This window comes from Mustela erminea, chromosome 14 (assembly GCF_009829155.1).
Source record: "Mustela erminea isolate mMusErm1 chromosome 14, mMusErm1.Pri, whole genome shotgun sequence".
Taxonomy (NCBI): domain Eukaryota; kingdom Metazoa; phylum Chordata; class Mammalia; order Carnivora; family Mustelidae; genus Mustela; species Mustela erminea.
Window position 1 is genome coordinate 78,031,126 of NC_045627.1, and position 14,823 is coordinate 78,045,948.

The 14,823-nt window shown below is 39.8% G+C and overlaps 1 protein-coding gene across 1 annotated transcript in view; it reads left to right on the forward strand.

Annotated features, from left to right (window-relative positions):
* The first annotated feature begins 2,220 nt into the window (after nucleotides 1-2,220).
* Nucleotides 2,221-14,823, forward strand: part of CCDC172 (coiled-coil domain containing 172) — a 56,298-nt gene continuing 43,695 nt past the window's right edge. Inside the window, exons 1-3 of the mRNA XM_032313050.1 lie at nucleotides 2,221-2,358; nucleotides 2,712-2,832; nucleotides 3,019-3,104. Coding sequence (XP_032168941.1) covers nucleotides 2,754-2,832; nucleotides 3,019-3,104 — 165 coding nt within the window. The 5' untranslated portion in view covers nucleotides 2,221-2,358; nucleotides 2,712-2,753. The remainder of the gene's footprint in view (nucleotides 2,359-2,711; nucleotides 2,833-3,018; nucleotides 3,105-14,823) is intronic.

Below are 14,823 nucleotides of genomic sequence, written 5' to 3' on the forward strand. Positions count from 1 at the left end.
TATTTGGCATAAATTGAAGTAATGCTACTCTTGCTCTGAATATCGTAGAATGCAATGTAGAAAGTAATCAGCCTGTATATCTTTAAGAATAAATATCTTACTGAAGAATATATATGAATAAAGCAATACATAAACCAATAATGAAGTATATGATACATGAATATAAAGCTAGTATATGATAATATTTTAATATCCTGACATGTTTCTTTCACTCATGATTATAAAACACTTAAAATTTGGGGCCCCTGGGTGACTCTGTTGGTTAAGCATCTGCCTTCAGCCAAGGTCATGATCCTGAGGTCCCAGAATGGAGCCCCACAGTGGGTTCCCTGCTCAGAGGAGAGCCTGCTTCTCCCTATTCCTCTGCACCCCCCACACTGTCCCAACTCCTGCTGTCTCTCAAACAAATAAATAAAATCTTAAACAAATAAACAGAAAAACACTTAAAATTTGAATTGTGGGCTTGCACAATCATGTTTGTTTCAAAAAATAAAAGAAAAGGAAAACCCCTGCTAATGTCTATGGCAGTAGTGCTCTAAGAAGAATTGAACTTGGGATTTAAAAACACCAAAATATTCTGTGATATGAAGACTGCAGAAGATGAAGAAGCCACATCTTCCCCATAACCCCATCCCAGAATTTCTGCAGCTTCTCTCTTGCATACGCCTGTGCAAGTGAGGCGACTAGGCTCCCCAAAGGCTGCCCGAATTCCACTCTGCCAAGTTTTCAGTACAGAAAGAACATGTTAAATAATAAATGTGAGTTTGAGTGTAACTAATAAAATTGGAATGTTAAAGAGCAGCATGCTTTTGAAAAGCAACCTCCTTGTGAGAATGCTCCCTGCTCAAGTCCATGGGAAATAATTCTGAAGGGAGTGATATTAATTAGTAATATAATTTATCTTCTGGAAGCCCTTTCCTTTGATAGCACTGTGGCACAGTTCATAAGCTTCCAAGCGAGTGCTCAAAGAAAATGGTTAACCACAATTTCTGTTTTGTTTTCCATCCTTGAACAGATAAAAGAGTCAAATTTATTTCAGTATATCTGAGTTTTATACACGTATCACATGGCGGAGGATTATGAAGATATAAAAGTGTATTTATGGAGAGTTTTCAATGAAATGGTAAGATGCTTATGATGTAATCAAAGGAAAATAGAGCAGTATCCAAAATTAAATTCATGGCCTCAGATCTCAGATTTCTTGGTTTCCGCTCTAGCTCTGCCATATACTAGGTATGGTACCTTGGCAAGATACTTAACTTTCCTGCTTTCAGTTTTCTCATCTAATACAATGAAGGTAATAGTAAAAATCATTGTGTTCAGAATAGTGCCCAGCATATACTCCGTAAGTATTAACTGTAATTATTATTATTGCATATTCACAATATTGCCAAGCTTGTAAAAGAAAAATGCAAGGTGAGGAGGAATTGCTGGAAGGCAGTAGCCAAAATGTTATTAATATTTGCTTCTGAATGGTATGTTTATGGATAATTCTTTTCTACAGCATTACACTTTTCTGTAAGTATTCTTTTGTAATACAGTTTAAAAATTAAGTTTTATGCCTACCTGGCTTGATGGAAATTGAGGTGGAAATCTGGAATAGGTTAAAACTTACAGCACACTATGCTACAGCATTAATGAAATATTAAGAATTTTATACAGATGATGCGATAGAATTCACATTTATCTTCTTTCAATTCTAACACAATCTAACTAAACATTATTTTTAAAAGTTTAGCCAATGTCAGTTCTACATTCAGAAAAAAAAGTCAAATGTTTATTACGATCTTTCAATTTTGGCCTACTAAAACTAAAAATGCTTTATTTTTTAAATTTGAAAATCCCATGCAAAAATCCCAAAGGTGCCTTTCATGTTTAAGCTTTAATTAGCAACCACTTTGGTCTCTGACACATATTGTGCAGCTATTGAAGTGTTAATATTACTGAAGCTTGATTACAAAAGGCAATGATTAATTTTAAAGCAGACTAAAAAGATATGCCCTGATTACAAAGGAATGATTAAGGCGGAATGTCAGACGTTGCACATTTATAGCAGTCTTTGCCACAGTCAAAGGATAAGACGTTGCAGTTTATATTTAGAATCACGGGTACTTAGTTCCTCATAATGCCGGGTGTTTGCGCCTCGGAGAAAGATCACCACAAGTCCAAGTACGGCCTTAAGACCTTTGGGGCCACCTGGCCAAAGCAAAGGCCCTGACGCAGACTGGACCCAACGAGGCGCCGTAGTTCAGTCCCCACCCGGCCAGGCCAACCGGAGGCCCCTGCTGCGGCCTGCAGGAAGGGCTCCAGCCCACGGGGTTGTTAGCGAGTACACGGGTTACCGTGAGACAGAACCCTGTGAAGACGGTCGCCCGAAAAAGAGAGGGGGTGGAGGGGAAAAGGCCAGAAACACCAAGGGGTGCCGCCTAGGCCGGCTCAGACGCCATACTTGGGCGCCTCCATTTTTATTTGCCACCGGCACAGACAGGAAACCCGCGACGGCCCGGCGCCTCGACTGGGGGGAGCTGCGTTCAGTCGGGGAACGAGAGCCGGGCTTCTGCCCCAGGCAGGGCGAGGGTGCAGGGTCCGAGGGGGGTGAACGGCTGTCCTTTGTTAGCCTCGCCCATCCAGAGGCAAGGCCAGCCCCGGGGATAGCCCCGCACCGTCCTCCTTCCTCACTCCGCAGTGGCCCTCGCGCTCCTCGCCCGCAGGTACCGAAAGGCGTCGACGGATCGGCGGGAGCCCGGCCCGAGATGAGTTTAGAGTCCCTGTTTCGGCACATCATCTTCTCGGAGCATCAGGCCGAGGAGGGTCGCCGCGTGATCCGAGAAGGTGGGTGCTTCGGTCGCCCGCTGGGGGGTGGGGGGGGTCCCTTGTCTCCTGGGGGGGGGGGCTCAGAGCGAAAGGCAGCCCCCAGGGCGCGGGCGGAGAAGGGAGGGGGCTCGGCTGTCCACGTGCACAGGCCTGGGGACTCCAGAAAGCTAGAAGAGGTGTTTAAGGATTTCCTTTGTATTCCAGTAAGGGCCGAGATAAACAGATGTCGTGAAGAAATGAAGAAAGCAGCCGAGCTGCTGAACGAGGAGAAAGCCAAGTTGGAATCTAAGGTAGCTTGACATGGAGAGCTTGAAAAAAAAAAATCTATTCGAAATTGCCTTTTTGAAGATATTTTATTATTTAACCAGTTGTCCTTCAAGTAGGAAGCGTACCCCTGGGCTGGTTAGTGCAGTGCCTTCTTGCTGGATAATATTCCAAACTCCAGGTCCAGGGACATTCATTCCAACAAGGCCCTTGTCCCAAGGAAACCAGCTTAAGGAATGGAGACTTGATGGTCCGTGGTGTGGGATGGTTGACTTTTTAAAAAAGAGCCCGATGTCACTGGAAAAAATAATTGCTCAATAAGTAGTTGGTGCAGCGTATACGTTTTAAATAGTAAATAATTGAAGAAGTGTGCCCTGTTGATGTAACAGTAGGAATGTGACTTTCCAGCCAATCTCTGCCTTTTGTATTTTTCAATTCTCTACCACATTTGGGATATTTCTTTCATCCTAAAGTGTAATTGTTTCACTAGCATCTCTCTTTTCTGCATCATTTGGAAAGTTATGTTATTTAAGTAGAAGCAAGGCAATCCAATGGCTTCCTGAAGGAAGATTTTGAAGGGTGGGTAGAATTCTGGAAAGGCAGAAACAAGTAATAGGAGAAAAGTACTGGGGACAGAGAGAGGAAATGAATGAAAGGGAGACATGCCCAAGGCATATTGGGAGAGAAATCTAGTCAAAGCAGAGAGCGGCTATCTGGGAATAGGACGAAAGCATTCCAGGCTTTTGATCAGGGAGCGGTGTGATAAAAGTGGTTTTAGGAAGATTTCTCTGAGCCCTGGGAGGAGGGGAGCTAAGAACATCATCCAAGCATGCCCTCATGATAACCTTGCCTATGGGGGAAGACAGGACGACAGTCATTCAAAAATATTTATTCAACACCTAGAGATAAACTAAGCGAGCCCTGCGAGCCCTGCGCAGTGGGAAATCTGTTTGAGGAAGACTGTTTGCTTAAAAAATGTCTGTTTTAACTGACCAGGGTGAGGAATTTCTAGTTTTCTTTGTGAACAAAGTAGTCATCGATCCCTTCTCTCCCTGGTGAATTTCGGCTCTTCTGCCAGGTCTTACTCAAATGTCACCTGTGAAGCCCGCCCTTGGGCAGCTTGGACATTTTTTAAATTACAGTTCAGGGTACCATGTTAAAATTAAACAAGAGTACTTACTTGAATTTGTGTTTGTACCCCCTCACTGTTTTGGAAGCAATGTATTTGGAATTTTTTTCTTAACCATCTTATGTTTCCATAGCTTATGTCCAGGGCCTCGCCCCTAGTTTACTTTGGTGTTTGAATGAATTAATGATTACTAATAGTAAGATAATAGGGAGAGTGCTGTCCTTTAAAATAGAAGTTTGGACTGTTACTCAAGTGAGACCCTAGGTCCTGTTTTGCTTGTGAGTAGCAGATAAAGTAGCTGGGAACACTGTAAGCTGATGGGAAGGGCAGAGCTTTAAGAATGTCATGACGTAGCTTTCTTTTTCTTGAAAAAGAATTCAGATACTTAAGCATTGGTAACTGGAAACTAATGGAAGTAATAGGCAAAACATACAAATTGGTAATGCTTAGCTGATACTTACTGAGCACTTACTGTATGCCGGGCACTATTCTAAATGCTTCACCCATGTTAACTCCTTTAACCCTGGCAGGAATCCTGTGATGAGGCACCATTATTAATCTCCCTTTATGGGTGAGGAAACACAGAGGTTAACGGACTTGCCTGTGATATATAATTAAAAACAATTAAGCTACCATAATGAAAGTAACAACTGAGTAATGACAGAATATTTTACTAAAACGGATTTCTTGAGCTCTTCTTAGACTTTTTTTCTTCATAAAATCCACATGTAATAATGTATCTGAAGCTTTTGCAGTTAGTTTAGGGCAGTTTTTAAAAGGTCACTTTTGTAAGTTTTTCTACAAAATGTATTTTTCCCAGATCGGTGAAGATACTGACCTGACAGATAACAAATATTAAAAAAATTTGCTCTTTATATGTATTCTTTGAAAAAAAAAATTGGTTTACTCTTTGTACTATTTTTCTTTTTTAGCAGCCTGTTTTGTTGAAAATGGAAATGTAATTTGTTGCTAAAATACACATACATAAAAATGTTGACTCAAATATTTATGCTTGAGAAAAGACAGAGCAAGTCCTTAACATTGTTTAGAAACATCTGCTGAAATTTCTAATTAATATAAGCTCTTAAATGTGGATTGTTTTTTAATCAGCTCATATACATGGGTAATAGTATGATTGTATCTTACTAATAAAATTAACATAAAAGGTTCACCGTTTCATACAATACTAATTTGTAATTGAAATAATTTGATTTATAATATAGTCAAAATGGTGTGTGTGAGTATGTATGGATAAAGATTTTAAAAGTGGAACCACAATTATAATGTAGATGACTAATGGGAGGAACTGAAGAAGTAATCATAAATTGATTTCTTGTATCTTTTATTCTCAGAGTTAATTATATGTCTGCCAATAACAATGAAAATATATTTACTTGAATATTTGACTTGGCATTTATTGACCAATTTATCAAGTGGAAGCAGCATTGGGAGAAACTTGAACATAATTTGAATAGGCCAGTGCTTTGTGCTGTTTGTACGGTGATACATTCAGACAATATTTGGGGCACTTATTTTGGAAGTTGCTTGTGGTCAAAAAATGTATTTAGGAAGTGCAATACTCATTTTTTTTCTGTTCTGTAAAACCCAGGTAGCATGTAATTAGAACTTGAATGATAGCATTTGCCTTTCAGGGCTCGATGAGTCCTTTAGAATATGTGGTTGCAAAATCTCAGATTATGTAGTATGCGTACTTTGTGAGTTGGAGAGCTGCAGTAGGGCTGGTTAGGTTTGGTAATATGAAAACAGAAAGACAAGAATATGCCCTGGATTTGCATTAATGCTTACCAATATACCTAAAGCCTCTGATAAAGGTTTTGAGGTATGGATGGCAGAGCAAATAAAAATTAAGGACTCCCAGAACATTTGTAGTTTCTTCTAAGCATCTAAAAGTTTTTTTTTCTGTTTTAAAAATAGTATATAGTTAAAATTTGACTATTTAGTCTGAGTAAACATGTTATATAAAACCTAATGTAACGCTATACTGTCTCAAAAGAAAGTAAATAGTAGAAAGCTATTTTGTTTAGTTTTTCCTCTCACTTTTAACTTATATAAACATTATAACAGTAATAGGGATGGCTCCCCAGGTGGCTCAGTGGGTTAAGCCTCTGCCTTCAGCTCAGGTCATGATCTCAGGGTCCTGGGATCAAGCCCCACATCCGGCTTTCTGCTCAGCGGGAAGCCTGCTTCCCCATCTCTCTGACTGCCTCTCTGCCTGCTTATGATCTCTCTGTCAAAAAAATAAATAAAATCTTTAAAAAATATATAACAGTAAAATAGTATGGCATGAATTTTTTTTAATTCATTATATTGAAATAAACAAGTAACTTAAGGTGACTTCTTTTACTTCAAACTGTGCCCAGTCCTTTTTTTTTTTAAGATGATAAAACCCCTGCCAGTTAGGGACCCTCCTACTTAGGAGCCCTCTGAGACCAGCAGGTAAAGTCATGTCTGTTAGTACTCTACTACCTAATTAGGGAAAGAACAAAATCACAAGTTGTTATCATTTATAATACTGAAATAGAGTTTTGTATGGAGATTTTTCTTTTTGTAAAAGTTGCATCAAGAAAAATTTATATCCTTCTTTAATTTAATTAATTAAAAGTTACTTAAAAACATAAATAAAAGAACATTATTTCTTCCCTGTAACATTGTTTAAATAGCAGTACATGTGATTTATTTAATCCCAATTTTAGAAAATAATATGGAATTCTGCTTATCACAATTTAACACATTCCTATGTATAGATTCATTAATTGTGACCAGGACACTTCACTTAGTTGTTTGCACTTTTTCTGACTTTTTCACATTAAAGTCTTTTAAGGAACATCCCTTCTGTCCTAAACATGTACAGCTGATTTCTGGAAAATGGTAGTATAGAACTTTGGCTTATTGTCTCTTTTACATTCACTTCGGTCATATGTACAGTTCCATAGTCAGTCAATGTATTTCTGAGGTTGGAGTCCATTCTACAGAGGACTTTTCTTTTACACTCAAAGTACTTCCTAGAGGTTTGGTGGATGTTTTCTTTACTCCCCACTGCTAATTCCAGGACATTTCTCTACCTGTTTATGGTAGCTTATGCTATGTTCTACCATCTTTTCACCACTGCTCTTTTCTGTTATCCTGCTGGGTACTCTCCTTTGCCCTTAGAACTGGTCATTCCACTCTTCCTCCTGACCTCTGTCCTTTTTTTTTTTTTTTTTACTCCCTGGGCAACAGTGCAACTCCAAGTGACCCAATTACCTGCTACAGTGTTGGCAATTCTGGCAGAGACTGGATCTAGTAGTCATGAATGTGAGCCTCGGCTTCCACGGAGACTTCCACAAGGTCTGGAAATACTACTGCATTCCTTTCTCACTCTAAGGACTATTTCAATCTTCACCTTCCATATTTGATCCTGTCTTCTGAACTACTTAACTCTCAGGAGATAACTTTGCCTTTTGTTTCGGAGAAAATAGAAACCATCCACCAAGAGGTATTTTATTTTCCCCCCTGCTGATCTCCAGCCCTGCCTAAGTGAAAACCCATCTTCTCCCTTTTTCTTCCTTTTATCAGGGAGATGTGCTTCCTCAACAAAGGACAATTCTATCTATGCTTCAAGTCCCATCAGCTTCATTATCATTCTCATGGCCATTGTTACGCATATTAGTGGGAAGGGGCCTATAGAAAGAGGTGGAAAATAGACTAGAGAGAAAATACGGTCCGTCCGTAGTTAAAAGCCCCGTGAGGAGGCGGAAGGAGGTTGGGTGGCATCTCGAACATAAGGTAAGAATTAGCCTGAGACGACAGGAGTGAGATTTCTTTTTCTTTTTTTTAAAAAATATTTTATTTATTTATTTGTCAGAGAGAAGGAGAGAGAGAGCACACAAGCAGGCAGAGAGGCAGGCAGAAGCAGAGAGAGTAGCAGGCTCCCTGCTGAGGAAGGAGACCATGCGGGACCTGATCCCAGGACCCTGGGATCATGACTTGAGCCGAAGTGGGCTTAACCCACTGAGCCACCCAGGTGTCCCGAGGAGTGATATTTCTGTTGTGAAAACAAAATAAGGGGCACTTGGGTGGCTGAGTCAGTTAAGAAGCTGCCTTTGGCACAGGTCAAGATCCCAGGATCATAGGATCCAGCTCAGCATTGAGCTCCCTGCTCTGCGGGGAGTCTGCTTCTCCCTCTTCTTCTGCTCCTCCCCCTGCTCCCTGCTCATGCTCTCTCAAATAAATAAATAATCTAAAACAAAAAACAATAAAAACCCCTGAAAGTAGTAGGTATTGAGCACGTCATTACTGTAAATCAGACCTTATGCTAAGCATTTACAAACCTTAGCTCAACTCTCTCAGGCAGCCTGTGAGATAGAATTATTCCATTATTCATTTGAGAAAATTGAGATCCAGAGAAATTTAGTACCTTGCACGAGGTCACATCATCATCATCATCATCATAGATGGAAGATTTGAATGTATATGGGGTTAAATAAATGAGTCTCCTTTTTTTTTTTTTTTTAAAGATTTTATTTATCTATTTGAGAGAGAGAACACAAGCAGGGGGAGGGCGGAGGGAGAAGCAGACTCCCTGCTGGGCCTGATGCCAGGCTGGATCCCAGAACCCTGGGATCGTGACCTGACCTGATGGCAGACGCTTAACCGACTCAGCCAATAAGACACCCCCGAGAGTCCTCACTCTTAGCTGCTATAGTATAGCATACAGAGCAGAATAAGGAAAGGGTGAGGTTATAGGAAAGTTTGGAGACAGTGACAGGAAACTAAAAGCGTGGTTCTCTGAAAGCCATCTAGCTTTACTAGTTCAACAATTTGGACGAGTATATGTCCTATGTGTTTAATGAAATTATTAAGAATGTTTTATTTCTTTGTTCGTCTGCTTTTACTGTTAGGTGGCCTTATGCAAGCAAGGTAGCACCACGAGTTAGCAGTTTCCCTGTCATCACAGGGGCTCCTCATTAGTAAAGATCTACTTAAGTCAGGCAGCAGGTTAGCCCCTGAGTGTTAAGAGGCCAGTCAGAAGCACCACCCCTTCCTTAGAAGGCCCTCTCAGTTTGGGTGGTTTTGGCTGCAAATAATAGAAATTCAGTTCAAAATGGCTTAAATGTATTGAGAAACGATTGGCTTAAATATTTGAAAACCCAACCTGAGTCCACCGTTAAATCCTTTGGAATTGCATCAGGTTGCTTGTTAACAAAAATGTAACCACGGTGGCCTTACCGAATAAGGGGTTATTTTTTTCTGTGTTACAGAAAGTCTGGAGGTAGGAGATCCTTGGCCATTTATTAAAATTGCTCAAGAAAGTCGTGAAAGACCGCGGTATATTCTTTCCATCCCGCTATGCTGAGCATGTGGCTTTCATCCTTGTGGTCACAGCACTGCTCTGGCTGCGGGCGTCCTATCTGGATCCAGGAGGAAGAAGAGGAGGGCATGGAAATCAAAGGACTTCTCATGCGGCTTTATCATTGTTGTGGTGCAAGGAAAGCCCTCTCTAAGGGCTTAGTCCTGCATCCTAAGGATTAGAATTTCATCACATGGCCAACCTTGGAAAATGGAGCCTAGGAATGTAAATACTTTTAACTGGATGTGTTACTGCACTGAATAAAATTGGAGTTTTGGGGCACCTGGGTGGCTCAGTGGGTTAAAGCCTCTGCCTTGGGCTCAGGTCATGATCCCAGGATACTGGGATCGAGCCCGCATTGGGCTCTCTGCTCAGTGGGAGCCTGCTTCCTCCTCTCTCTCTCTGCCTCCCTCTCTGCCTACTTGTGATCTCTGTCTGTCAAATAAATTAAAAAAAAAAAAATCTTAAAATTGGAGTTTTATTAATAAAGAAGAATGGCAGAATGCTTGTTGTCCTTATGTTCCCCTAAAAGTAACTAACAACTCCCAGAGCTACGTGATTTTACCTTCTAAATCAGGGAGAGAGAAAAGGAAGTTTGTTTGAAGCTTTCTCTAAATTGCAAAGGAATTATCCTCATCGGATACCTTCTCTATACTTTCTCATATACACAAATTATAACAATAGCTGTGATCAAAGGTAGTAAATTCTCCCAAATTCAGTGGGCTGTCTAGGGATAGTACAGGTTTCCAAAAACCAACAGTTAACCAAGGAAAGGAGGAATGCATGTTTGGGAGGCAACCACATTGACTACAAGAAATATTTTAGTGGTCAAAGCCAGAATGACCATGTAGAGAGGCCCTGTTGTTGGTTGGAATATGTAAGGTTAATTATGTTTATCGTTTAATCTTATTATGATTTGTCATGTATGCAAGGATACAGTGCAAGATTTTCCCTTGTAAGTTATCCCTCAGTCAAGCAAGAGTTGTTTTATGTTGGAGTCCTAAAAAAGCCATTATGTTATTACATGCACTTAAAATGCCTTTATTTTGAACAAGAGCTCAATGAGAGTTTGAGATGTTTGAAGGAATCACCTGATTGAATTGATTTTTAAAAAGTAGACAAAGACATTTAACAGATTCAGTTATTATTCCTGGGAGTATGATCTCAGAATTCTAAGTGCTAAATGTCATTGTGAAAAAGCCACTAATAATGACCCCCCCCAAAAATCCACAAATCTTGAAAACATAATATTATGATAAAAAAGCAACCTATAGAAGGTACATAAGTATGATACCATTTAAAAACACACAAAACATCTATGAGGGATTATAAATTTATAGTGAAGTTTAATGACATGCATGGGATGATAAGTAGCAACATCAGTAGTGATTATCTCTGATGGGGGTTGAAAGATAAATGTAATCAGGGAAGGGTATACAGGTCACTTGAGCCGTGCACATAATGTTTCATTTCTTAAGCTGGGAGTGGGGACATAGCTATTATGTGACTTTAAAAAATAAAGACACATTTTTTAAGTTACAAAGCAGTATTTATAGTCTATTCAATATAGTCTATTCAAAAAGATATACAGTCATCACTAATTACAGAACATTTTCATCAGCCCAAAAGAAGCTCTATGCCCTTAGCAGTTCCTCTCCATCTCCGTCAAACCCCACCAGCCCTAAGTCGCCACTAGGCTACTTCTGTCTCCAGACGTGGCCTGTAAGTAGAATTCTAGGATAGCTGGCCTCTTCTGACTGGCTTCTTTCACTGAGCATGTTTTCAAGGTTCATCCATATTGTAGCATGTATCGCTACTTCATTCCTTTCTATGGCCGAAGAATATTCTATTGTATGGATATACCAGATTTGTCTATCCATTCTTCAGTTAATAGACATGGGGTTGTTTGCACTTTTTAGCTATTATGAATAATGTCACTATGAATATTTGCCTGCAAGTTTTTGTATGAACATACATTTTCAGTTCTGGGTATTCCATCCAGGAGTGGAATTTCCGAGTCTTATGGTTAGGATAGGTTTAACTTTTTACGGAAATGCCAGACTGCATAGCAGCAGCACCAATCTTACTTGCCGCCAGCAGCATCCCAGGGCTCCAGTTTCTCTATAGCCTCATGAACACTTGGGATTTTCTGGGTTTTTATTTGTTTTGTTTTTGTGTTAAAGCCATCTTAGCAGGTGTGAGACAGTATCTGGTTTACACTTTGGTTTTGGTTTATATTTCAAGTTCCTTAATGACATTAATGCTTGACGTGTTTTCAGGTGCTTGTAGGCCATTTGGCATATCTAGTCGTAGGATGAGCTGTTTGATTAATGGTTGTGTCCATGGTTCCAATTCTTTTATTGGGGGGCACTGGTCTCTGAGTAGTGATTGCTCTTCATACTGATAGAACTGAAATGATTACATTTCTAATTGAAGTGAAAAATATTACATGTAGCATTTATTGAATTCCTTTTTCTCAACTTTGTTTTCATGATCTTAAGAAAATTCGAAGAATATTTCATGGGAATAGCAGTTTAGAGCAAACTCTGTAACAGTATGCCAGATAGTGTTTCTATTTGGAAGTTCCTATAAAATAAATCACAAAAGTTGCACACTTCCTGGCTTGGGTCCACAAGTGGAAAATCTACTGCACTGTTTCTAATTGTATAAAATCTCCACCAGTGTGCCTATTTCTTTCTTCTCTTCTCTTGTGTTTTCTTTCTTCTCGCTTCTCTTTTCTTTTCTCCTTCCTTTCCTTTTCCCTTCAAAGAGCTACTCTAAGTAAATTGTTTAGCCTGAAATGTTAGAAGTGTTCTCAACAGGAAAAAAACAAAAAACAAAAAAACAATAAAACAACTTCCTTTCCAGGAACTGACAGAAGGGTTCTCTAAATAAAGAACAGTAGTAAGTTAGTGGCTCAGTGTGCAGAAGGCATGAGAGTACATTTAGTTTGCTAACCTCCTAAAACTACACAGCACAAAAGATTGCCCTTTCAAAAGTTGGCCTTTTTGCGTTTTGTGATTTCTTAGAAAATCAATTAACTGTGTTCCTCATTTCTAAATATCTCCAATCACACATTGGGTAATTATTCATTCAACAAACATTCATTAAGCAACTTCTGCATCACACCATGAATAACTGGAAATAAATTACATAATGATTCTCTACCTGAATTTGAGAGTTGGCATCAAACTGCTTCCATGTATAAACTTAACTGTAAACTCAAAATTCTTGATGTTCTCCTTTCTAAAAAAAAAAGTTTGTAATAACTTTTGATGTTTTCTGTGTGGTTCTGTAAAGAAAACCTCTTCATATCTGTCACAAGTTATTGAAGCATAAAAATAGATGAGGGCACAAGATGTCCTTAGAGAACAGCACTGGGCATTTTTGTGGTGGTAGTCTGTTTTTCTAAGGGTGTTTGCCTTTGCAATGGGTTCTTTTGTTCTGGAATCTGTAAACCATTCTTTGACTTCAGGGATTTTGCACTGCTGTCTCCTCTGCCTGCAATGCTTCTTCCCGCAGCTAGGGGTGTCTTGTGTCTACTCGCTTCTTTTAGGTCTCTTTCAGCAGGGTGGCCAACCATTCCACTTTGGAATGTGAGACTTTACATCAAGACATGGAAATTTTTTTTTTGTTTTTGTTTTTGTTTTTTTTTTCATATTTTATTTTATTTTATTTTATTTTTATTTATTTTTTTTTTATTTCCAGCATAACAGTATTCATTATTTTTGCACCACACCCCGTGCTCCATGCAATCCGTGCCCTCTATAATACCCACCACCTGGTACCCCAATAGCTCTTTACCTGAGGTTACAGTTGCCACTTGAGAGCTATGGGTTTTTTTTTTTTTTTCGCTCTGGGTTTTTTTTGTTTGTTTGTTTTTGTTTTTAATTTTTTATTTTTTATAAACATATATTTTTATCCCCAGGGGTACAGGTCTGTGAATCACCAGGTTTACACACTTCACAGCACTCACCAAAGCACATACCCTCCCCAATGTCCATAATCCCACCCCCTTCTCCCAAACCCCCTCCCCCCAGGAACCCTCAGTTTGTTTTGTGAGATTAAGAGTCACTTATGGTTTGTCTCCCTCCCAATCCCATCTTGTTTCATTGATTCTTCTCCTACCCACTTAAGCCCCAATGTTGCATCACCACTTCCTCATATCAGGGAGATCATATGATAGTTGTCTTTCTCTGCTTGACTTATTTCGCTAAGCATGATACGCTCTAGTTCCATCCATGTTGTCGCAAATGGCAAGATTTCATTTCTTTTGATGGCTGCATAGTATTCCATTGTGTATATATACCACATCTTGATCCATTCATCTGTTGATGGACATCTAGGTTCTTTCCATAGTTTGGCTATTGTGGACATTGCTGCTATAAACATTCGGGTGCACGTGCCCCTTTGGATCACTACGTTTGTGTCTTTAGGGTTAATACCCAGTAGTGCAATTGCTGGGTCATAGGGCAGTTCTATTTTCAACATTTTGAGGAACCTCCATGCTGTTTTCCAGAGTGGCTGCACCAGCTTGCATTCCCACCAACAGTGTAGGAGGGTTCCCCTTTCTCCACATCCTCGCCAGCATCTGTCATTTCCTGACTTGTTTATTTTAGCCATTCTGACTGGTGTGAGGTGATATCTCATTGTGGTTTTGATTTGTATTTCCCTATGGTTTTTAAAGGAAACTCCCTTTTTTTTAAAAAAAAAAAGCATTTTTTTTTTTAGATTTTTATTTATTATTTATTTGACAGGCAGAGATCACAAGTAGGCAGAGAGAGAGAGAGAGTGGTGGAAGCAGGCTCCCTGCTGAGCAGAGAGCCCAATGTGGGGCTCGATCCCAGGACCCCAGGATCATGACCTGAGCCGAAGGCAAAGGCTTTAACCCACTGAGCCACCCAGGCACCCCAAGAGCTATGGTTTTTAAAGTGTACCTGCAACCTAGGCATCCCCAAGACTCCCTCAGGAGGTCTGTGAGGTCAAACTATTTTCTTAATGATGGGAAGGCATTATTTGCCATTTTCACCGCGATTGTGCACACATTGATGGTAAGTAAAGGCGATGATGGGTAAAACTGCTGGTGCTTAGCGCAAATCAAGGCAGTGGCACCCAACTGCTCTAGTAGTCATTGTCTTCTTCACTGCTGTAAGCTCACAGTAAAGAACAGAACCCACCAGTTTCACTACACACCTTGATTGTTTTGAAATTGACCATTGGGTCTGTGAGTTTTTAATACCGTGTGTGATGAAATGGAAGTTCACAT